General features: G+C 35.2%; 1 protein-coding gene across 1 annotated transcript in view; it reads left to right on the top strand.

Moving 5' to 3' along the window:
* The window catches only part of Malrd1 (MAM and LDL receptor class A domain containing 1), a 600,954-nt gene that overhangs the window by 446,983 nt on the left and 128,277 nt on the right, over positions 1-25,694 (top strand). Inside the window, exon 32 of the mRNA XM_005387237.2 lies at positions 15,495-15,652. Within this exon, the coding sequence (XP_005387294.2) occupies positions 15,495-15,652 (158 nt within the window). The remainder of the gene's footprint in view (positions 1-15,494; positions 15,653-25,694) is intronic.

The following is a 25,694-nucleotide window of genomic DNA, read 5'->3' as shown; positions in this document are numbered from 1 at the left end:
AACTATAAACTCCAGTTGGACATAAATCACATCTTCTGCAATTTTTATATTCCTCCGGCATTTAAGTTAAGCTGAAATCACTGCAGTTAAGTACTCTCTCAGGTCACATGTTACTTGGACCTATTCTTTCTGTATACATGAACAGCAAAATATTTTTGATTAATTAGTGTAACTAGCATTTTCTTAGTGCCTATTTAATACCACACTCTGTGTTGAGAAACAAGAGTATGAGTTAAATAGATGTTTCTAAAATATTAGAGTGGAATATGCCACCCGGTAGAACTCACATACTTACAATGGTGCAATTGTATATTCAGCCCCCAAGGTCAAAACTACACCTCATAATCTTAATGTTCTCATGTGCATAACTTTGATATAAGGTGTAAGGTGTTCAATATATTTAACTTGATACTAGGTTGACAGTGTCCTTTGGGTTAGGCAGATGATAATTGTATTTTCAGTAAGACAGATGTGGTATATGCTGTCATTCCTTTATTAAAAGTTAGGACCACAGACACTAAACTATTTCTGTAAAATGAGTATCAGAGCCTGAACTGACTCAGGACATCACCACAGAGTGTTCCTTCCTTATGTACAGTTCTTCCTGGATTGCCTCCAACTCCCTAATTGGGACCACTGTTTTAGCCCAGGTTGCAGTACTATGTAGCTCTGGTTGCTAAGAGACAACAGGGAGACTCCTTTATTCATTTTGCTTGGGAAGGTTGGGCTAGAACAGACATGGAATTTGATATATAAATGCCTTTAGAGCCAGGCATGGTGGTGCACACCTGTAATCCCAGCACTCGGGAGGCTGAGGCAAGAGGCTACAAAATGGTCTACAAAATGAGCTCATAGCCAGCCTGAACTGCATAGGGAGACCCTGTCTCAAAAAGTCAAATGAATAAATAAATAAATAAAAGGAAGGAAGGAAGGAAGTAACCTGGGTCTTCAGCACATGTTTAACAGGTCATCATTCTGGAATAGATCTGCTGTATACTACACACACACACACACACACACACACACACACAGAGACACACACAACAATAGAAAATGATTATATTGTTATCCATCATTCAAGGTCCAGTCACTGGACCAGAAAGTTTTGAGGAATTCTAAGGGGCAGGGAAGAATGAGGAATAAGTGAAATAAGAAAGAGGGGAGGAAAGGAGAGGGGAATTACAGGAGAGGAAGAAGGTACAGAAGAGCAAGAGGAAAGAGCAGGAAGGGAAGAAGATGATGCACGATAATGATTATTCTGGTGATCATGAGAATGAATGACACAAGTTCAGCAGAAATTTCAGCCCAGGGAATTGATGTTCACCATAGACATTGCCAAGGACCTAAAATTAGAAACACTGTTATGAGCTGAATTGTACCCCCTTTACATGTTGAAGTCCTAAACCTCTATATGATTTTACATGGATGCTGAAACTGCATTAATGGAATTAGGTTCAGTGAAGTTTGAACTATGGGACTCTAACCCAGTAGGACTGTGGCCCTCACAGTAAGAAGCAATTGTGGACACACACAGGAATGGTCCTGGGAGAACACAGCAGAAAGGAGGCCTTTGCATGCCCAGGAGAGAGACATCAAGAGAAGCCATATCTACTCAACACATCATCTTAAACTCTTAGCCTCCAGATTAATGAGGAAAATAAATTTCTCTGGTTTAAGTAACTTACTTGATAATATTTGCTTATGGCAACCTTCACAGGCTAAGCCAAATACCAAGAAAGTTTGTGAAGATTTCTGCAGGATCATGCTCTCAGCAACCATTTTCCTGAGAAAGCTGGAAATACGGTTTCAGCTCCTGTATTTCTCGCCAAAGACCACTGTTTCCAAACAAAACTATTCACAGCAGGGGCCTTTTTCTCAATTTTGATAAAAACCAAGACTACAGTCCCTATAATTAGACATCTGCCTAGGAAGAAATGCTCATGAGATAATTATAGGCAGGAAAATAGGTGAATTTATGCTGAGTTACACAGGATCAGCTCAATAGGTTTGCAGAGGGAATAAAGATAACTCTGTCCAGCCATAACTACATGGGTCATTATAGTTTGTCTCCATGCCTAACCCTGGGCTCAGAGGCAAGAATACTGCTTCTTAAACTTGGCTCATTCATCTAATGAGTTTAGAAAGATTAATATCTAGGAAAAACCCAAAAAGATTCTGATATAACTGCGGATGGTAGTGGTCAGAGCATCAAGATTTCCAAGCATATATTAGATTCTAACTTGAAGCCACATTTGAGAGCTCTTGACCCATGGGGAAGCCTATTAGTCTATGTTGCACACCATTTAAACAGCATCTGTTCTTCCTTTTCCCAATCAGAGACGCTAGTGAGGAAAACACCTCATAGTATAACTACCACGAACACCATTTATTGTTTCCTGTGTAGCAAAGGCTTTCATTCATAAATGAATAACCAGCAATCATGGGACATTTAAAGACACCTGATGTTATGAAAGAGAAATGTGAGGTTGTGTAAAGAGAGCAGCTTTCCTTAAAGGAAATACATAATTAAGTGTCATGGAAAAAATATCATGTCGATTGCTCTCCAGCAAACAATTCCTGGGACTGCTCATTATCTAAACATACAATGCCTATCCCAACCTGTCACGTACTTAGGAGGAAAATTGCTAGGAAGATGTGCATGTGGAAGATTTTTATAGAGAGGTAAGCAGCAATTATCCTCTTATATTTAATTTAATATGCTATACATGTATAACCATTATTATGTGTACCATAATATAAAAATAGTGAAAATACATATTCCCACCCAGGGTTATATAGATAGAGATAGACAGAGATAGAGACAGAGATGATAGAGATGAGATAGAGATAGAGATAGAGATAGAGATAGAGATAGAGACAGAGACAGAGATAGAGATAGAGATACATGTGGATGTAGAAATATGTGTGTATATATATATATGTATATATATATAGTGTTATCCATTTAATTATAGGAGTAATTTTTAAGTGTAGAACACTTTTAATTAAGTGTAACATGCTTTTTATATTATACGTATATGTACTAGCAATGATACCATTTGATTTAGAAATGCCAATGATTTAGAAGTGACGCCATTTGGTATTCAAGATTGGTTTTGATTTACCAGTTGAATCAAGGACATTGGTGGGAATACAGAGAGAGCAAAACACACCATGCACTGAAATTTGTTGAAGCTGGGTTCTGGTAGATTGGAGTTCATCGTATTTTTTTCTACTTTGCTACAAATTTTAAATTTTCCAAAATAAAGATGTTTGAAGCAGTGCTTCCCATAAGTTGAATGTATGAGGGACTCACTTTTAAAAGATTTTCTTAAATAATCTTGGAAATAATCTGGTTAAAAGTGGGTAAAGGTCTGAATAGACATCTCCCCAAGGAAGACAGGAAAATGTACAACAGGTACATAACGAGTCTCCAAATGTCCCAGTTCATTATGGAAATGCCAATCAAAACCATAATGAATGTCATTTTGAAATTGTTAGGATGGCTGTTGTCAAAGACACAAGAGAAAGACGTGTCAGAGAGAAAGAAAAGGGAACCATTATATTTTGTTAGTGAAATGTAGACTAGCTTAGCCACTATTAAAAAAAAAAAAAAAAATGGGTGAGTAGGGCCATCAAAAGTAGATGAAAAATCTGATAAAGTGATTTATGTATTGATTATACATTGAAATGATATCATTTTGATAGATTGGCTTAAATAAAATAAAAATAATTTTTAAAATGTGGTCTCTAAAAATTCTAAAACTATGTATGTATGTCTCAGTATTGCTATGGAACAATGCTATTTGCTATTGTACTGAATACATAGGGAAGGCTCCCTAAGGATTATAGAAAAGGCTTTTCCTACCAAGTGAATAAAATACTGCAAGTGATTAAAGAAATATTGAAAAGCATGCTTCCCTAGAAATCTTTGTAGAAAGGTAATATCTTGCTTATAAATGTACATCTAATAACAGCAAAGATGATATATTTAACTTCCAATAACGACAAGGTACTTGGGAAAGGAGAGAACATATCAATTCAAAGGAATGTGATTATAACAAGTTAACCTGCAGTGAAATACGGTCTTCATGGTAGTACATTGTGTTTATAGACAAAGTACATCCTAATAATTACACATTAACATGCCACTCTTTTCATGACATAAACATTACCTAGAGTTACTGCTTTCTGAATTATTACCTGCAAGAGAGCTTATTTCCTTTTTTCAGTTTTCATTTTTCTTAGTACATGTCTGCATTACATACTTACATTCCTCAAGAGAAGTTGGCAAGTCCGTAACATACCTTCAGTCTCTTTTCATACCCTTCCCCACTTCCCTCCCTATTTGAAAAACATCTACCACTGTATTTCCTATCATCTATCTCTTATTTTGCTCTGTATTTATATTTCAGGATTCTTATCTAAGAGAAACCATGTGATATTTAAGCTTGTATGTCTGATTCTTTTCACTTACTATTATGTTGTCAATCTGCCATCTCTGTCCTACTAATACTCAAGTTTATCCTTCTTTATGGCAGAGTAGTAGGATAGACCAAATGATTCTCCCTTGTGCCATGATATTTGAAGGGAAAAACCAGTGTCAGTATTTATTTGCTTCTAATTTGTAGTTAGCTAATATGTAATTATTTAATGAAATTGCAGAATCTTTACTGACACAGATGTGCACTAACATCTCTATCATGGTATACCTTGTGGGCACAATCAGTGATACACAACTAATCCAGTCTATATTTTAATAATTTTTACTGTTTTCAGGATGTGAATTTCTAGGTAATGGCCTGAAATGTTTTATAAGTACCAAGATAAAATTCTCCTTGTCAACAGAATAGAATTTTTTGTTTGTTTGTTTGTTTGGTTTTTTTTCCGGTACTGGGAATCGAACTCACGACCTCATGCTTGCCAGCCAGGCGCTGTGCTGCTGAGCTAAATCCCCAGCCCCCAGAATAGAATTTTCCTTAATAAAATATTTTGCTATTTCACCAGCAAAGAGTCATATCCTGAAGATTCTTAAACAGTAAGAACTGTGTTTTCCTACATAATTAGCCTGAATCTTAGTGACAATCAGTCACAACCACAGTGCTAGTCATGAACTTGATTTGCTTTGAATACTTTTTAAACAATGAATTAAACAACATGATTTAATTCATGGCATTCCAACCTCCCTGCTCAGTCACCCATGCAAATTAGTTCCAAATATGTTAACATTTTTATCCCTGAAACTGATCTGATATTTTTATCCCTTAAACTGATACAGGATCTCATTTTTTAACCAAATATGGCTTTCTTAGATTATTTTTAAACTTTCCCCTTTCTATTTAGCTTTTAGAGATGCTCATTTCTTCAAGTTAACCTTGAAAGAGCATCTTGATGCTCAGCACAACTAAAAAAAAATCCCTGTGTACTTATTATTATCCCCTGTGATTCTCATCAGCATACTGAAGTTATGCAGGATAGCAGTACATAATGAAAATTAGCGGTTTTTTTCTTATTTCCTCCAGTTTGTGCTTTCTTCTTTTATTTTTCTCTGCTTTCTCTACTATTAGGTAAACAAAATACGAAAAGGGGAAAGAATATTTTAGCAAATGATTTGGAAACTTAGAGTGAAGTTAACAATGGTGAATAACATAATTAATATTTACTATATTTACTATATCATTAGCAAGTTTTAATATCTTTGTAGATAGTTTGTTTCTGATTTTTAAAAATATACTGATTTGGTGACTGAATATATGCTTCTACTATGTGTAGAATAGAAGTCTATCAATTGTTCACTTTCATAAAGAACAGATGAAGGGATTTTTTTCAGAATTTCTGATTTTTTCTTTTTAAAGAATAACGGATTATTGTTATAGAGAACATATAAAAGACTGATCAGTCACTGCAGCTACTGTTCATTGTTTATCACCACATACCTCGCTTCACATCTGACTTTCTCGTTTAGGAGTCACTGATTGAGGATTTTACAGGAGAGGAAATTGATGCATAGAGAGGGTTAGTAACTTTCCCCAGCAACAGACAAAGGACTTGTTGACTATACTGGGATCCCGTCTATCTGAGGCCAAGTCCATCCTTCCCATGGTTCTGTACAGCTTCATGCTTTGTCTCAGAACTTCCAAATGTCTAAATTTGACATAAAATGTTTGGTAATTGATATTTGTTCTTCTGAAAAATAAAACATTGAAATTGGTTTTATTTGTTCAGTGTTTGTTTTTCATTAGTCCCTGTCTGCATTACAGAAAGATTACACTCCCTGTGGGAAATTGGTACACGTTTTGTCATTGCATTTTGTCAACAGCAAATGGCGCAAAACAAATAAGTATTTTTTTCTCTTATTCTTGTTGCTATTGTTTCACATAACTCATTATCACTCCTTGTCTTCTTTTAGAAATACAAACATTCCATTTCTTGTATAGAACAGCATAAAGCAAGGAAACCAGGACTCTGTTTTGTACATTTAGTTTTCTCAACACAAAAAGGCGGTAAATGATATCCATCACTTTCTACTTAATCAGAATTAAAGTAAAGGTCTCTCTCTCTGTCTGTCTTTGTCTCTGTCTCTCTGGAACCACCGTGTTTCGAGCATGGTCATTCCTGTTTGTCTTTTCTGCATTTGTTATGCACAATCAGATTTACTTGTGATGGAGGACTGTGAATGGCACTTAGAGAAGTGAAGGTAACCAAACTTTATTAGCCAGCTGTGACCCAGAGGAGCTGTGTACTCCATATTTTTGCTTTATTCATCCCAATTTTTTCTGACTTTGACCCAACTAAAAACAAGATATATTTCTGTATAAAACAGAAGTGCTCCTTGCCTTCATAGATATATTCTAGATCCTTTCAATTATTTTAATAATTTCAAAATCATCACGATCTGATTCTTGCTATTATATATGTTTGAAACTGCTAATCACTCCATACTTTATGGAATTAATGTTTTCTCTGCACGGAATTGTGACTCTTTCACACTGTTATGCTGTCTTCAAGGCTTTTTTCTTTCCTTCTCCTAAAGGCTGTGTGAGTTATATGTAATATTCTGACATTGTCTTTTCTACATCTCCTTCTACAAGTCCTTGATTGCCAATATTTCCTGGTATTCCTTATATACATATTCAAGTCCCACCCTTTGCTTTTCAACTGTCAGTATTTCCAAGTCAATTTCTGAACTCAAAGGTTTTTTTCTTTACAGGAAGTCTCTTTCTCTTTGCTCTCATACTCCTGTCATTGTAATCATTACTATTAACACTACTAATTCTCAATTCCACATTATGTCAGCTCTTCATTCTCAACTCATTATATATTTCCATTCCTGTTACACTTCTTGACTCTTGAGCTATTGCAAATGTCAGGACCATGCATGTACCATGCAAATATTCTTCTACACCAGGAATTCTTCACATGGAGGCAAGACTGATAGTCCTATACAGGACTCTTAGTTCTTCAAATATCAGGGGTTGTTCCCTTTCCATTTGGTGTCAAGGACTTTCTACTTTCAGCCCAAAGTTGCATTTCTTTTTTCAAAATTTAAATTCTAACATTATTGTACAAACCCTGTACTCTTGTACCTCAAATTTGCTTTGAGTGTTATTAATATCAACATTTACTCATTATATTTTAGTGTGTCTTGTGATTTTTTTTTTTTTTTGGTATCAGGAATCGAACTCAGGACCTTGTGCTTGCCAAGCAGGCACTTGTGCCGCTGACCTGTATCCCTGGCCCCATCTTCTGATTTTTTTGTTTATGGCATCCATTACACACTAGGTAAAAAGAGCTAAAAAAAAAGAGGCCTCTCCTTGTGAAGTTTTATGTTCATGTGGTGTCTTGGTTACTTTTTTCTTGTTGCTGAGACAAAATACCTGACACCCAAAATGAATCAAAGAAAGATTTATTTAGCTCACGGTTTATGGAGGTTTCAGTCTATACTCAGGTGGCTCCAAGGCAGAGTGGCACATGGCAGGGGCAATAGTTCATGGAGGCAGAAAAGAACAAAAGCAACAAGAGGACAAGGGGAGGAGCTGTGGCAAGTAGCCTCTTTCCCTCCTTTACATTGTATGCAAACTACCCGCCCCAGGGCGGGTGTAGCACTCACACCCATAATCCCAGTATTGGACTATGGATCAATCAAAAATCTAGAAGGATGCCCCATGATTGCATGAGGATTTGGGGGGATATGCAGACACAAACCATAACATATGGCTAACAGTTACACTGTGTCTCCTGTTTATTTTTATGGTAGGTGCCCAAAGATAGTTTCCTCTGACATCCTTGTTTATGTCTCCCTTAATATATTTCGGCTTCCCTAAAGGTTTCTTCTTAAATAAGAACTGCAAGATGAAGATCTTCCAGTTATAATCACCATTATTACACACATCTCATGAAGTCTTTCCTCATCTGCCAAATTTAAGCCACCTTTTGTTCTATGATCTCCATAGCATTTACAATTGATGTCAATATTTGGCAATATATGCTCCCAATAATCCTGTGCATTATTACAATTATCCATACTTGACACAAGATGGATATGAGACACAGTGAGGATTGAAGTTTTTTCCCAAAGTGACAAGGCTTGTAAGTAGCAGAGTATGGACTGAACTCAGCTTGCCTGACTCCGAGTTTGCCTTTCAAACAGGACATAATGTTACCTTTTATAAGATAGTTTGGCATATGATGTGTATTTGAATCATATCTTACCTGTATCATGACTCCCAAATGGAATACATGGTGTTTTTCTTGTAGTAGTCATCTAATCAATAACTTGTAGTTAATTATCTTATTCCCACTGCTAGATCATCTTTAGATCTTCTCTAAATTTCCCACAGGAACACACTAATTTGCAACCATGTTCTAAGCACTTTATAATAGCATATCATTTAATTTTTCCCACAACCCCATGAGGCTAAGTACTTACTATAATTATCTCTCATTATTTCTGAGTTTTAGGGAATTTAAATAGATTGCCCAAGGTCACATATCCAGTACATGACAGTCAGATTGGAATAGAAGTCCAGTGTCCAGTCCTGCTCACAATCTCTGCTGATCACATATATTAATTAAAATAATCTAAGAATATCATTTTCAGTTTCAGGACACTGGTGATTAGTTTATATTTGCTTTCTACAATCTTTGAGGTAAAATATATCTGAAATTTGAACACTTTTCCATAAATTGATATTTATAAGGCCCTTTCTTATGTTATCATCTACTTAAAGAAAGGATTTTGCAATTTTGTATTGCTTCTTTCTTGCATTTAGTTCAAAACCAATTTCCCTTGTATTTTAAATCTGGTAAATGAAGTCAAGTTACAGAAATGTTATTAAGCCAAAACATATTTCTAAAAATATGTTGACAAATGACACATAAAGAGGTTTTTCAGGGTCTTCCACTGTAAGGATTAAGAAACTCAGAATCCCTGTCTCCACCTAGATTTATATGAAGTTCCACCCAATTTCATTCATCTATCTTCTTACTGTGATTGAAGTATCCTTGCTGCTGGGTAAATTAGGGGCTTTCAAAGTAAGATGAATTTACCTTGTGTTGGCATGTCACAACTAGAAGCTTCTTTTTCATATCTGATTAATGCTCACTGATGGGGAAATTTATAGTATCAAATTTGGTAATAGTTAATAACATTAAAAAGAGGTGTTCTGGTGAAAAGTGTTTTTCAACTCAAGAATTAATAACCAGTCTCAAAAAAGAATAATGCCCAAGAATACATTATTAGAAAAGGTAGAGATAACGAAATGCCATGATCCAGCCTTTGTATAGCTCTTCTAGCAGCAAATGGAAATAATGTGATGTGGGACATTTTTATCAAATACCATGAGGTGCTTTCATTTCATTTCAGAGATGCAGCATCTGCGGTTCTCATTCTGGGAACTTTGAGGAAACTTTTGTTCTCTCTGAACATGTTTACATTTCACAGCCTTGAAAAATTGCAGAGGCAAATAGCTAGCATCTTGGAAAGCTGGGAGAGAAAAATAATAAAGTATCAAAAGAGACTGAGGGTATTTCAACTGATAGTCATTACATACACTTCTATTTCAGAGTGAGGGATAGGCGGAAATTACAGAGGACACAGAGCCAGGCAGAGTAAGTCCCACCCTGAAGAAAGGGGAAATTTGCTAGTTTGAAATAGAAGCATATTGCATAGCATTTTAAAAAATTATTAGCCACCTTTATTTTATGAGCAAGGAAAAAATGATGGAAATTGCCTTCAATTGAAAGCAGAGAGGGAATTCAAATCTTTTGAAGTGGGAAATTGTCTTTTATGATTTAACCTTAGGGCAAATGAGTATGAGTCTTCTTAGGGGGCTGTAAAAATACAGCTTTCATTTTTAAAAGAATATTTAATACTTTTAAAAGTATTAAATATTCTTTATAAATGAAATGTCAGATTTATTACCTTATAACACAATAATTTAAAGAAGCATTTTCAGAAACTAAGATTATAGACAAGCATCTAAAAGATAAATTAGACTCTTTGCTTTCTGTGCACGCTAAAGAATGTTCGTGAAGCCTGGTGTTGGGTTCCCAATAGGAATAGTATTTTTTTGGCATTCTGATGTCAAATTGCCATGGTGATTTGAACCAAGTTTCACTTTGATGTTGAATTTGCACCATTTGTTTTTGACATTACAGACCCCTGCCTGATTTTCAAAATTGTGTGCAATTCATAAAGTTCTAAAGTAAAAATTAAATATTAATTAGAAACCTGTAGCAATGCTTGATTTAAACTAGCTGGCTGTAAATATAAAAATTGTACCTTAGGATCTTAAGAACTTGAAATTGTAAATGGATATAAGCAAAAGTAAACTATTGAACTGAAAGTGTGCAGAAAATATTTTGGGACAGAGAGCATAGTAAGAGGTAAAAATCAGACATTATTTAGTGAACACCCTATTTCAGAGTATTGAATATAGTAGTATTTGAAGTATGATAGATTTTATAACATTTACTGAAAGCATTCTGGCCTTATATATAAGAATTAAGTAGCTTTTAAAAGGGTAAATCACTGTAAAACAGCACAAAATCAAATGCAAAAAATTATACCTCTACAATATAGGTATCTATCTTCTAAATGCTGTTGATCATTCTACAGAGTCCCAGATAAATAAAGGGAATTGATTTAATGATATACCATTAAATTCTAAATATGCTGTGGCAGTTGTGACTTTTAAGTTTTATTTTCTGCTTTAACAGATTCTTAACTGTGTGGGAGGCTACACTGACCTTTCTTAAGGATTTTGTTAGATATAAATAGGTAATTCTCAATGAAACAGCAGAAAGTCTACAAGTGTTTGAAAGTGGGTTTACCTGAGGTTACTAGATAAAGAATGAATAATGTATTTCTGAAAGTTTGTTCTACATAACATGTTATAAATTTGTGATAACCTACTTGGTTTCTGGATAATTTATATATTTTTATTAATAATTTCAAATGGCTAGGCAACTATTTACCTTTATCTCAAAAAAAAAAAAAAAGTGCCATTGAGACAAGTTGTCCCCTTCCAAAGTCAAACTGAGACAGGAGAGTTTTAGAATTAAAAGTTGCCAAAGACCAAATTTGCAACAGTGGCTTCTAACTTACCAGACAAACATTTGCAATGTTGTTTGAAAGTGAATGCAATTTCACAGTGACACGCATTAACACCTCAGCCAAGAATCGACTTTCTGGTTTTTGCGCTCACAGAAGACTTTCATGAGACCAAAACTGAGCATGGAAATTAGAAGATCCTATGTGGCAAATGAGTTGAAAACTTAGCCCAGAGTCACCAATAATTGAATTGCTCGCTTTGATGTTGAGCTTTACACGATATTGTTTGTCCTGCAGAGAAATCAATATGCTATAGTGGAACATTGCCTTCACCAGGGGATTATGTCTCTTTTATGCGCTGCATTCTATTGTGTAGCACTCAAACGCAAATTTTAGAAGGTATGACATTCCTTTTGGTGACATCGTGTCTCTGGTAAGCTGGTTTTCACCACTTGCCTTGATAGAAGTAGGTTCTAGCAAGAATAAGTGTAGAATGGGGAATGAAGTTTATGATGTTCAGTCTAAATTTGTTCTTAACATTTGTGCACACACCCTGTTAGAAACGAATGGTGACTACCTACAGATAAATTCATAAAAAATTCATTGTTCCCATTTATGTGTATTATTCTTTCAAATGCCTCCGCTGTTGTGAAAACATGAATCAGTATCATTCGACTACTTGGAGTTAAGGAACTGAAATACAAAATGAAGACCTTATCTGCTGCCCTGTGTACCATGGAAAGGTTATGGAGTCACTCGGGATATTGTAATGTGAATTACTATAGGAGCTTGCGGGCAGTGGCAAGTCACAGCACTTCGGCTTAGTTCAAGGTGCTCCCATTACAACCTGCCTTTTAAAAGGAAGTATAACCGCAAGGTTGTGAGTTCGATTTCTAGTACCGGAAGAAAAACAAAACAAAAAAAAGTATAGCACTAAAATTATTCAGAAGTATCTAAGTGCTCCAATGTATTTATGCAGTTCAATGAATAAACTTAGCCAAATACAAAGTTTTAAATCATACTTCAAATCGTAACTTGGTTAAATTGATTAAGTTTGCATCAGTGAACACAATTATTACTTTTCCAATTGCTGTAAATATTGACTTTCAATGTGAGATTAGCACAGAGCATGAAAAAAGATGCTGGACTTCTGAATGAAACATGATCTGCTTTTGAGATTGAAGTACATTAGTGTTAATTATGTATGCTGTGCTGTTTAATAAGAGCTGAGCTATGAAATATAAAATGATTTTATCCAAACATATTAGTTAATTAGCTATTCATTTATGACTAGTTCAAGGCTATTCTTTGCATAGATAATACAGGATCAATACATTCTGTACTTTTAATTAAATAAGGAACATTAATTACTATCACTCTTTGGATTATATTGTACACTTCTTATTCTTAGAAAATGTTTTAAAATTTGATGATGTGCGGTCAAAATGCACTAGAAATCCTCACTTGGGTAAAAGGCAATTAGACAAGGGGAAACCTAATTGTTCTTATATAATTAAAAATACAGTGGCACAGACATAAAGTATTTTTTTAAAGAAAAAGTGAGTTCGTAGGTTTGATGGATGAATTTAAGTCTATCTCAACCACATGAATCACTTTCTCTTTTTTGTTTTTGAGACAAGATCTTATGTAGTGCAGGCTGGTTGTGAGTTCACTATGTGTCTCAGACTGGCCGTAAACTGGCAGTGATCCTCCTGCCTCAGCCTCTGAAGTGCTGGGATTACAGGCATGCACCACTATGTTCAGCACCACTACGTCTTTATTTTCCAAATAAAGAAACATATTATACCCTTGGAACAAAATAAAAAACTTAGAAAACTGTTTTCATGGCTGAGTTAAAATACTGTGTGTATTTTTCCAATGCTTAGTGATATACACAATATATTTCAAGGAACACTCAGCATAGAAAAAAGCAGGCCAAGTAGGTACAGGCTCAGTGTGAAAAAGAGAGAGACAAATATTCAGGTGGTACTGGATTTTATGGGGAAACAACATACTTTTATGACTTTCACTTCCAGGAAACCTGACAGAGTCTCCCTTCAAAAAGCAGAGAAAAATTTCCTAATGTAAGAACATCAAAATGTTAGAAGCAAAACCACTTAAAACATGGAGGAGAAATAATGAGGCCTCCTCTGGACACTTGGTCCTTCTTATCAGCAGTGGACAGATCTGGTAGGCAGAAAATCAGGAAGGATGAAGTCGAATTGAACACCATTCTCAATCAACTGGCTCTAATGGCATCTATAGATTACTTCACCCAACCACAGCAGGATACACATTCTTCTCAGTATATATGTAAGTATCACCAAGATACATGACGTTATGGGCCATGAAACATACCTTTAAAAATTTAAAGAATAAAAATCTTAAAATGTATGTTGTCAGACTTTGATGGTGTTAAGCTAGCTAGCTAATTGGCTAGCTAATTAACAGACTCTGGAATACTGAGGCAGGAGGATCCCAAGTTCAAGTCCAGCCTGGAACTTTAGCAAGACCCTGTCTCAAAATAGAAAGTAAAAAATGAGCAGAAGGTGTAGCTCAGTGCAGAGGCACTGGGTTCAATACCCTATACTGAAGAAGAAATCAGTGACAAATACAGTCACAAAATACTTGAAAACCTCAAACACATAGAAATTAAAGAACAAAACTCTAAAAAAACAGTTAGGACAGCCAAGAATGGTGGCACACACCTGTGATCCCAGCACTTGGGAGACTGAGGCCATGCTAGACAACATAGTAAGTTCAAGGCCAGCCTGAACTATATAAGACCGCGTCATAAATAAATAAACCAACAAGCAAAGAAACATGTAGATTGTAAAAGTCTCAAGAAATATTGTAAAATATTCTGAATTAATAAGAAGAAATATAACCTCAAAGTTCGTGGGTTTCAGGTCAAGCAGCGCTTCCAAGTAAATTTTTAGTCTAGAGTACATATGTTTGAGGAGAAGAAAGATGGAAAATCCATAATAGAAACTTCCAGCTTAGGGAATTCGAAAATGAAGTACAGTTTAAATCTATAGAAAGCCAAAGAAAAGAAATAATATTAGAGCAGATATTAATGAAATTGTATTTAAAAATCAACAGACAAAAATCACTGAAACTAAAAGCTCCTCAATGAAAGATGAATAAACTTGAAAACCTCAAGTCAGAAGAAATAAACAAGAAAGAAAAATCCTAAATCACTAATATCATCATTACTGTTCTCTAAGCAGTGAAATGCCACAGAAAAAAATAATTGCAATCAGAAAATACTTTAATCCCTTGAATTATCAATCAATCACTGAGAATTATCAATCAATACAGATATAGAGATATATTTGTATCCAACCCCAGCTAAAGTCATGAAAAGAAATGGTAGCTGTGAAAAATCGTGCTAATGATGTTAACAAAAAATTCCAATTGCATTTATGCAGAGAGACCTTTCACATATTAATGCAGTTGAGAAACATAGGCATTATCTGGAGATGCGAAGAGATAACGTGATGACTCTCAGAATCACATTTCACTTTGCTGTTACTGTATAACTGCCTTAGTCAGTGTAGGATTCAGGGCAACTGGAAATAAGATCCAATATCAACTCAGTCCCTGATGTCAACTTTGTACCTGCTGTATGAATAGTATAGAATACTGAGAAGATTGAGCAGATAAGGAGAAAAGGACTCCTCTTTCATAATCAGCACAAATGTTTGATGGAGTCATGTGTGAGTCATATGCCAAATTGAAAGTCGTGAATCACATGACTACAGCAACACATTTTTGATTTAAAATAAGCACATGTTGTTGATATATGACTCTGGAAATAATTATGTTTAATTGTATGCAAGTGTTTAGGGAGAAAATGATGTCTGTGTCTGGTTGAAAGGCATTCTCGTATTATAAGATATATTTCTGCACTGACAAAATTGTATTAATCTATTTCAAGGTGGTGGTCACCACTTCTTGTATGTCCACTCTTCCAATCCTGGAGAAGGGTCCACTGCAAGAATCATTACTGCCGAATACTTCCCAGCAAGCCTCGGAATGTGCACACTTCGGTTTTGGTTCTACATGGTCGATCCCCAGAGTATGGGGATATTAAAGGTACAAAAAAAACACAGATTTGTGTTCTGAAATATCTGTCACATATGCTTAAGCATTCTCTCCTTCCCTCTTTCCCTGCCCTCTCTTTTCTCTCTTTAATTTTTCTGTAATTACACCACCAGTGCCAATACTGGGTCTATTAATTTCTCATTTCTTGCAGGGGCTATGGGTCTTTGGCATACAATACTGTCATTCATCTTAATCTCACTCAGGAGTTGGCCTGCTCATGGCTGCCACCTGAACTCAGTTGTGGTGTTTGCTACTGAAAAGATTGTCTGGAGATGAAAGAGGTTTGGGTACATTGTACATCTATCTTCTAATGATCCAGTTAGGAACAGAGAAAAAAATGTGATGTAAGGATAATGACAAAGAAAATTTTTTCCCTAAAACAAAGTTAGGAGAAAACAAATATAAGATTTTTCATTATATGGAAGCTCACAGTATAAAACAACATGGTCACTTGAATTGAAAACAAGTATTTCCACCAAAAATAAATGTTTTAACAAATTGAAAACAAGTATCTCCACCAAAAATAAATGTCTTTAGAGAAACAAGCTGCTACTTTATACTGTTTATTGTATGAAACATGAAACAGTTTTTGATCATGAAGTAGTTTGATATGTAAATATTAAAAGACTGTATATGAGGACACGGCACCTTGTGTTGTGGGCCAAGCAATTATTTGATCACTTGGTGTTTCAGTAAGTATAACTGGTATTGTCTTTATCTCAACCCTTGTCCCTTGTAAATAATAACAGCTGTTAGCAGTGCTTCTCATCATTCAAGGTATGTATTATAGACCTTGTCATCTATATTAATTCTCACATTCACCTAATACAAGAGGTATGTTTTCCCAATTTCACAATAAAGGTGTTTAGGTCCCAAGAGGTTTAATAATTCTGTTAGATTGCACAACTACCAGAAAACTTGAGTTTAGAAATCTGACATCCATCACTCATGTTATTTCTCAGGTTCTCTGTGGTCTATCACAGAAGTCTGAAGAGAAATGTGGGAAAGAGGGAAAAAAGAAAAAAATGCTATATGAGTTCTCATAATTGACAGAAAAGAAGCTTTTATCAAGTAAAAATACAAATGTGCCAAGTGAGTGGGGAATTCATACTTGCTCTCTGAGAATCTGTTTCCCAAACAGAAAGCATTAAGAGCAGCAAAGAAACAAAAATTGCTTTTAACATTTTCGGATCATAGGAGTAAATGCAGAACGTCTTTTGAAATTTTGAACCTTGAAATTTTGAAAAGTGAAACTTCGAAAATTTGAAATTTAAAACACATTTTGAAATTTTAAAAATATTTTTACATACAACGTGTAACTATTCAGTTGGTTAAGTTACTGCGTAGGATACATTTTATTTAGGTTCATTCGTAACCACTGCCCTTAAATAGACTGTGTCACATCTTATTCTACTAAAATTATTAAACATAGATTGCTGCAACTGAACATACAATAGTCTATGGTTAATTGCTGCTCGTGAAGGCAAAGACTGATCCAGAGAAAGGCCCAAGGGAGTGCAAGCAGATGTCACTCACTTTCTAACAAAATGTTTTTGCCTCAGTGCAAAAAGAGCACGCATATGTGCTTTGAGTTTCCACCAGCTGGTCAGTGAGTAAATGGTCCCCTACTTTTAGCTATGTTTCTGTAAACAGCCTCCAAAATAGAATGTTGCTCTTCTCCACCAAATGCCTTGCTTTAGGTGACAACTAATTTTCCTAACTAGACTGTACCATGTAAATGTAAAAAATTATTTTCTGTGCTGTGTAGTCTTCAGGGAGGTCAACTGGAGACAGCAGTGGAGAGGAATTGGCAGTCAGCACGGTATCTTTTTTTCTTGAGGGAAAATCCCTCTCCCCTACTCCAAATGATCTTGGTGGGTGACTATCACAGTGTCTTTAATGACTCCATGGATGACCCAATCAGGGCCAATCATAATCTTCCCTGGTATCTGAAACCAAGTGTGAGAGGATTTCTTCTGCTTTGGAAGTAGTAAAGATGCTAGTGAGGCCTGTGTGTATTTTAGATTATCTTTCTCAACATGAGGAGAGAGAGTGCCTGAAAGGAAGGTAATACACAGAGGGACAAAGAACTGCAGAAAGAAAAAGAAACAGAAAGTTATCTGCTCTGGACCCTGCTTCACCTGAGCTAGTAAGATTCTCTTTTTATTAATTACTCCTGAAAAAAGGCATGATCATTACAGACCACCAGGAGAAATTATTTTCATATGAAGTTCTTATGTTACTGATGTATCATAGCAGCTGGGATAAGTCTTGTGTTCCCAACCAGTGCTCTGGAAAATCTCTAGGTACTCTCAGTCTGGTACGTTCCTGAGCATGTAGTAATCGTGCATGCGCTTGAACCAATGAAATGAAAAACTCATTCTCCCCGCTCTTCAGATTGAGACATTTGTCCACATGCTATTTTTCTTTCATGCGGCTCTGAATTTATTTTCTGTAATTTGTATACCTGCTACTGCAATTTTCTGCATTTTCTAGAACAGTGGCTTTATAACTAATGTGTTACAGCTGTTGAAACTGCACAGGCAGGCCTGGCAGATAGACTGCTCCTTAAGGTTTTGAGACGTTATGTTTGTGCATCTATTTTCCAAAGTAATTGATACCAAAAGTCCCAAGCAATATTGTCTAGAATTGTGGCCAGGAAGAACTTTATTTTTCACATTAAAACCAGAGATCTGCAAAGAATAAAAGGAATAATTATACCCACTGTTCATGTGAATGTGGAGAAATAAATACTTTTTACTGATTGGACACTCAGTTGGCAATTAAGAAGAGTATTTTGACAAATGAAAACTTTATCATTTTTCAATTACTTACTAACACAGTCCATATCTAGAAATGTGTTCTAAGGAAATAAAAATAAATATGCATGACATTTGGTTTCCCATCTCAGTACTATTTATAACAGCAAATATTAGAAACTATTGAGCAGGTTTTCACATCTCTACTTTAATACAATAAATGTAAGAAACGGCATCAAATAGTAATAATGAATCAATCATTAATGCAATTAAAAGTGTTTTACAATTAATAGGTGTAAACATACATAGATCAGGTATGATTAAAATGTGAACAGCTAAATTTTAAAAATTATTATGGCAAAAGTCACATTGTTGTTAATCTCTCTCACTTCAAACACATGCCCCATCAGTCTTGCTAGTGTCTGAAGCAGTTCTGGAAGTCCTCTTTCCTGAGTATCTAGTTGTGCCCTTGAGGTTGCCTTGATATCCTGCATCATTTCAAAACAATTGCCTTTCTTGGTCATTTTGAGTATGTGGAAGAGCCAGAAGTTGCGTACTGACAGATAGGATGGATATCTACACACTGTAATGCATTCATGAAGCTGCTTTTCTATTGGATGACATTTGGCAGCAACATTCACGCTAGTTTTGATCATACCTCTTAAAGATAGGAATGAGGACTTCCAGAGCAGCTTCATGAAATAGCAAGTGGGGTGGGATAAGTGTGTTTGAAGCATCAGGCAGTGTTTCAAGTGGGATTCATGGCAATGTATCTTTTGTTGTAATATGTTTTACTGTTTAATTTAAACATTCACCATATATTTCCATCACACATTTACATATATGAGAGAGAGAAGCTAAATGAAGGATACACGGTATAATACTCGGAGTAATTTTGATGATGCAATGAGAACGTCTCTTTCATTATTTGGAATTTTACAATTTTATGTAAAATTACAGATAAAATACAGAAACTAATCCTAAAACAGAATTAGAGGGAGGGGTAGCCTGCTCTGGGAACCAGAAATCCAAGATCCACACCGGCTGAGAGTCTGCCTTCTGGTTCTTAGTTGGCACCTTTCCATTGTACCCTCGAGTGGTGGAAAGGACAAGGAAGCTCTCTGGGATCTGCTAGTAGGGGCATTAATTCCTTTCCTTGGGCTCCACCCTCATGACCTGATGATCTCTCAAAGTCCCTACCTTTTCTTTTGTATTTTAAAGATTAAAAAACTAACAAAACAATGAAGACAAAATCAAAACCACACAAAAACAACAAAACGATACATGACCTCAAAATAAAATGATTGGAATTAACAGCGGTGTTACATTACATACTATTATCTTCAAAGAAGTTGCTCAGTCCACCAGACATAAGAATATAAGATTGATCAAACAATGAAAGACAGTAACTAGTAATAAAAAAGATTGGAAATGATGCAGAGCTCTACTATACAAGATGGTAGGATTTCAGCAATGGTTCTTATACTGCATATTGCTGATTTCACATTAGTCATTTTGATTACCGGATTCAAGCATACAACATTGGTCAAGAAAAAAGAAAATTTTAAGCATTGACTGTTCCTTTCAATAAACCACAAACATCAGCAATACACCTATCCCAGCTATTCTTGTATGTCATCTTCAAAATGGTTGCATATATAACCAGATATAGGCATGTAAGATTGATCAGACAATTATACATTAACAGTTCCCTTCAATAAACCAAGATATTAGTAGTACGATTCTCCTAGCTATCTTGTGTATAAATATACATTTTTTCACATTCCTTCTTTCTTTCTCTTCTCCCCTCAAAAACTGCCTCCCTTCTGATACTATTATCCGGAGCCTTAGGATTTCACTTCATAAGTCTGAGGGAGTCATAAGTAGTCAGTGTGCTGCACAGAAGGGCATATCAGAAGATGATTTTTGAGGTCCAGGGTAGAGATGTGACTTGATTTAAATTGTACTCATATAAGGATACATTAGAAAGCATGTCTACAAATAATGAACAGGACTTAGATCTTCATTGCCATATCAAGATTATTTGCTAAATAAAGCATGCCTATATTTTTATCAGCTATTAATGAAGTGCATTGTATAAAGATAAAGCAGAGAATGATGGTTTGCAAAGCTGATGAGACTAAAGGTGAAATTCAACTGCAGGTTTTCCTTTTACATCTTAGAATAAAAACCAAAACTATTCTGATTTATCACAGGCTTTGCAGTAAAGTGATACAAAAGGAAAGAGAAAATATTAAAGGAACCAGGGAACCTTTAATGCCTCCAATAGCCAATGAATGATAATCAGAATATTTAAATGTTCTTACAGCCATCTGTATTCTTTGATTCAAAGATCAGGAAATAATAGAATAATGCAAATTTCTACTTCCTTAAAAAGTACTTTTAATTTTTTCAAGTACAAAAGAATTTACAATGATTAGTTTCCTTCTGTCTTTCAACCACCTAGCTTCATATGAAATCAAAAGAAATCCATAAAATGTTAGTGTTCCCTTTCTGATCCACATTACTGAAAGACACCTTGTGACCAATGAATCATCCATGATATTATCTAGTTTCAGTAGTTCAGTTTCTGAGCTCCTGTCTTTTCCCTTTATTTAAAACAAACTCAGGTAAGTTAGTTAATATTTATGAAAAGAGGTGATGTTTAAGTTCAGGACATGAGAATTTCTGTAAGAATAACTAATAACCTTTTATCACTCCAAATTCATGTTTAGGGAAATAAAAGGAAGTATACAAGTGATCTTTATAATTTATGCTTTTCACATTTTAACATTTGCAGAAACTTCTAATCATTCAGGAGAACAAAAAGAACTATTTCCTAAAAGTACCTTCCATGAAAACAGATGAATGAATAATTGTAAATGGGATTCTAGAAGATGATCTTTCATATTTCAGGATATTTATCCTATCATGTAGCAGTGATTTTTATCTTAGAGTGGAAGAGATTTTAGATTTAAGTGATTTGTAGTAAAATCTACAGAATATGACAGTTGGCAAAGAAATGTTCTGGTTCAGGGAGCCCCTACTATTATTTTTGAAGTTACAAATGATCTGTTCAAATGAACAACCTTGCTGTTAGGAGCCGTCTGTCATCCCTGTTGATGACCCTCCCTGACTCCTCCCTCACTGTCCTGAGGAACCTCCCAACTGCTGCCGGCTCTTGACCTGAGTCAACTGTTTAAATTTTTATTATTTTTAATATTTTCAATATTTCATCAATGCATAATAACTGTGTGATATTTCTGTGCCACTAAATAACCTGAAATATAATCAGGTCAGGGTGAATAACATATCCATCACCCTCAAATACTTACCATTTTTCATTTTGGGAACATTCAAAATCCTCCGTCCTAGATATTTTGAAATATACAAATAATTACTGCTCATTACGTCCACCCTCCTGTGCTTTAGAACATGGGAACATCATTAATCTAACCGCATTTGTGTACTTTACAAACAATTTCTCCCATTTCTCTTCTGCCTTCAGCCTTTGGTAACTACTATGCTACTCTCTGCTTCTAAAACATCAAGTATTTTAGTTTCCATATATGAGTGAGGACATGCAGTATTTCACTTTCTGTGCCTGGCTCACTTTACCTAACGTAATGTTGCTGAGGGCCATTCATGCTGTTCCAAATGCCAAGATTTCATCAAGGAGCCTCTGTTGAGGCCTGATGTTTATGAGCCTTGTTTTGTTTTAATGAACAATATAGTAAAAGCATCAAAAACTACGAGAAAAATGTCAGATGTAGAGTCTCGAATATTTGTGATTTGCTGCACACCATTTGAGGTCCTTTGCACGGATCAGTTGTCCTAAATCTCAACCCAAGTAGTTAGTATAGACATTGTCTAAATTGTAACAGATGATAACCATGAATAGAGAAAGCTTCAGAAACTTGCTCAAGCTCACAGATCTAGGAGTGGTGAACCTGTGTTTCCCTATATCTACTGGCTACTGTCTCTGCTTATCACTACTGGATCTTTCTGTTGCTCACATTGAGAGGGCTACATTTGTGACATCTTTAATGTTTACATTTCCATTGTTCAAAAGTATGCTTTTGTCCTGCCAATGGTTGCTGAAATCTAGCTCTCTAGAAGTCATTTTACATGTTTTGTATTTTGCATACTATAGTTTTCAGTATCAATATGCTGAGAATTATAAGTTTTAAACCATGCAAATACACACAAAATGGCATGGTGGTGATTTAGATAGTGAGATGAGCTTGCAAGAGTGTAGCATGTGTAAAGCAGTGTGGAGGGTTCTACAGGTATATGCTTCATCTATAGCTCCCCATAAGACATCTCATTTAGTCCTTTCATTCTGTTGTCTATGATTAATTCTTGAATGAGCAGCTCAAGGACAATAGCCATGAAGACTGCATCTTTTTCGTCACACTAGTCTTTTCCCTTCTGGTCAATTTTGGAGTCAGTAGAGTTTGTCATTGGATCTACAACTGTTTGTTACCATTGCCAGACCTTGCAAGGGTCCCCTCTCCAAGCTAAAGCAAAAGGAAATTTTATTTTCTGTGATGCTCCCAGACCAATGAATTTCACAGTAACAAGTCTGGTGGAAAAGGTATAGTCTGATCCTGGTTTAGCCTGTTGCTTATATGCAGAATGACCCTGGGCCATCTGGAGTGTGATACAGAGACACAAGTCCCTGGAAGTTTACAGGCACTTGGATGAAGGAAGTATTTCATACAGCATGCAGCAAGTGTTTTTACCAACCAAATATAGTAACACAATAATATGAATAACTGAATAATGAAACAGTGATATATGGTAGATTCAGACAAAGCATATTTTAGATTTATATTCACTTGATTGGCCTCACTATGCAGTTCAGGATGGCCTTGAACTCACCATGTAGCCTAGGCTGAACTCAAACTCACAGTGATCCTCCTGCCCTCAGTCTCCTTAGTGCTGGGATTACAGGAGTGCACCATGCTCAGCATATATTTCTTTATTATTGATCAGATGCAATACATTTAATGTTCTGTTATTATGAAAATTGTTGAGAGACACTATCTGTACTTTCTCTAGAATTTTATTCTTTTTATTTGACAGTGTTCGAAAATAACCAATTGTCTTTCATTCTTGCTTTTGCTGAACTTCATGGTTACTCTTTCCACAAGGGCATTGTAGGACTCATCAGGGCAGCTTTGGGGATAATATTAGGGAGTTTCTAAGCAAAGACAGAAATGTATGCAAATATCTCTGTGTGTAATTGGTAAGGGAATATAGTAAGCTAAACACAAAAGAGAATTTGCCCTCTAAATAGAGTTGCAAACAACTAAATAAATTCTAAATGTAAGCACTTCTTAAACTACCTTAAGCAGAAGTATAGAAAGTGATCTAATCTACTACTAGGGCAGTAGTTCTCCAAGTGTCCCACCCACCAGTTTCTTACAATCATTAGTATGACGTGATACAGATAATATGGTATAGGAATGGTTAAAAAATGAACCAAGGTGCTTTTGAGTGATTTGCCCAATTTTAGGAATAGACTCAACACCTTCAGTATATATTATCATTACCCCATGTGTTACCTGGTGTATTGCTGAGCAGATGAGAATGGTAAGGTTTGTGAAGTGTGTGAGGGACATTCGAGATCCTGGGGCGGGGCAATCCTGAGGGTGTCAAGCACACAAACCTTGTCTACCACATGCTAAGATGCATACCTCTTATTAACAGCTCAGCAAATGTAGCTCAGTAGATTTTGAGAGCCAAGAGATACTTTGACAGCTGAGATAGAGCAAACTCTGCTGAAGTGCTTTTTGTTTTTCCCTCTGTGGGTAATAGAAAAATGAACATTAAAATGGTAAAAGAAACTCTCATGTAAGTTGCTATCAAATTATAAATTAGACAGGCTGGGAAGTCACCACACCAAATGCAAAGGTTAACACTCAAGGAAAGAATCTAATCTAATTTGGCCTTCAAAATATACTTACCCTTCACAATATAATAAAAGTAGAAAGAGAAAAGTGACCTCCAATTGTAGAGTTATACTGCTAAAAATTAAAATCAAGTCACACTTTTACGACAGAGAGGAGGTAATTTGCAAAAGAAGGTATTTCTTTTACATGACTATAAATGGACTAGCTTCAAAGTCACCTTGAAAGAGAACCAAAATCAGCTTTGCTTAGAAGTCTGGGTCCCAAGCTGCATATGACTTCTTCAAAATCTGTTTAACATATTCAAAGCTAAAGCAACTTTTCTTCTACAGTTTTATTTGGTGAAATCTATCAGTTTTTGTATTCCTTATACATTTTGACTTTAATGTGTTCCATAGGAAGCCCTTTCTTGTCATAAAATAACAAATATTTGCCTTTGTTTCAGTTATGATATAATTGTGATTTCTAGATGTAGCTAATTAACCTACTTATAATTTATTTCTGTGTATAAATAGGGAGAGGTTACAATCTTACATCTTCTTTTCTGAATAACAAGCCAATTATTTCAAGGCCATTGATTCAATTTGTCCTCTTCTGTTGATTTGACATGACTCTTATCATACATTAAACTGATATATGCTTACGCAGATTTGATATAGATGTTTGAAAGAAAGATTGCTTCATAGTTGGTTACAAACATAGGTAGATACATACAGAGATGAAAGAAATAAAGAGATAAATTAAACCATGATCCTCTTTAATATTGCTTAATTTACTTGTTTAACAGAAAGATTTTAAATTCTTCAAGTATAATTTTCAAAAATCTCTATTTATGTTTGTTTGTTTTTATTAGTCTCAGTTCTTTATATGTCAAAGCTGTGTTGTTGAATGGTTAAAGAGTCAAGAGAGTTACAACTGCTTAGAGAAATTGCAACTTTTGTCAATTTTAAATGTTCCTCTTCATACTTTCCCTGGAAATCTTATTTTTTGTTCATAATATGTCTAGCCTGCTCTCTTTTTCTGTCACTTGCTTTATTTTTCAAACTATTAGTAACTTTCCATGATATTTAGTTTTATTTATGTCAGTTACAAATGGCATATGACTGGACTGTTAAAAAAATATACAACAGGACTTTCTGTTTTTTTATAAATCAATTCATCCTTGTCACATGTGCTAGGAAATTGTTCAGCATAATACAGATCTATTTTCTTGTGTTTTTTTGCTTCATTTTCCTTCTATATATGTGTTTTACTTGATCTGATTAGTCGTTCTTTACCTATACTTATTGCCAGTGTTTGTAGGTTTTAATTATTATGTGTTTTATCAAAATGGTTAGAGTTTTATTGCACCAATTTAAA

Source organism: Chinchilla lanigera, unplaced genomic scaffold (genome assembly GCF_000276665.1).
Source record: "Chinchilla lanigera isolate Chin_1 unplaced genomic scaffold, ChiLan1.0 scaffold00028, whole genome shotgun sequence".
In the NCBI taxonomy this organism is placed as follows: domain Eukaryota; kingdom Metazoa; phylum Chordata; class Mammalia; order Rodentia; family Chinchillidae; genus Chinchilla; species Chinchilla lanigera.
The sequence above is the reverse complement of the archived record's forward strand: the minus strand, read 5'-3'. Positions and strand labels throughout refer to the sequence as shown.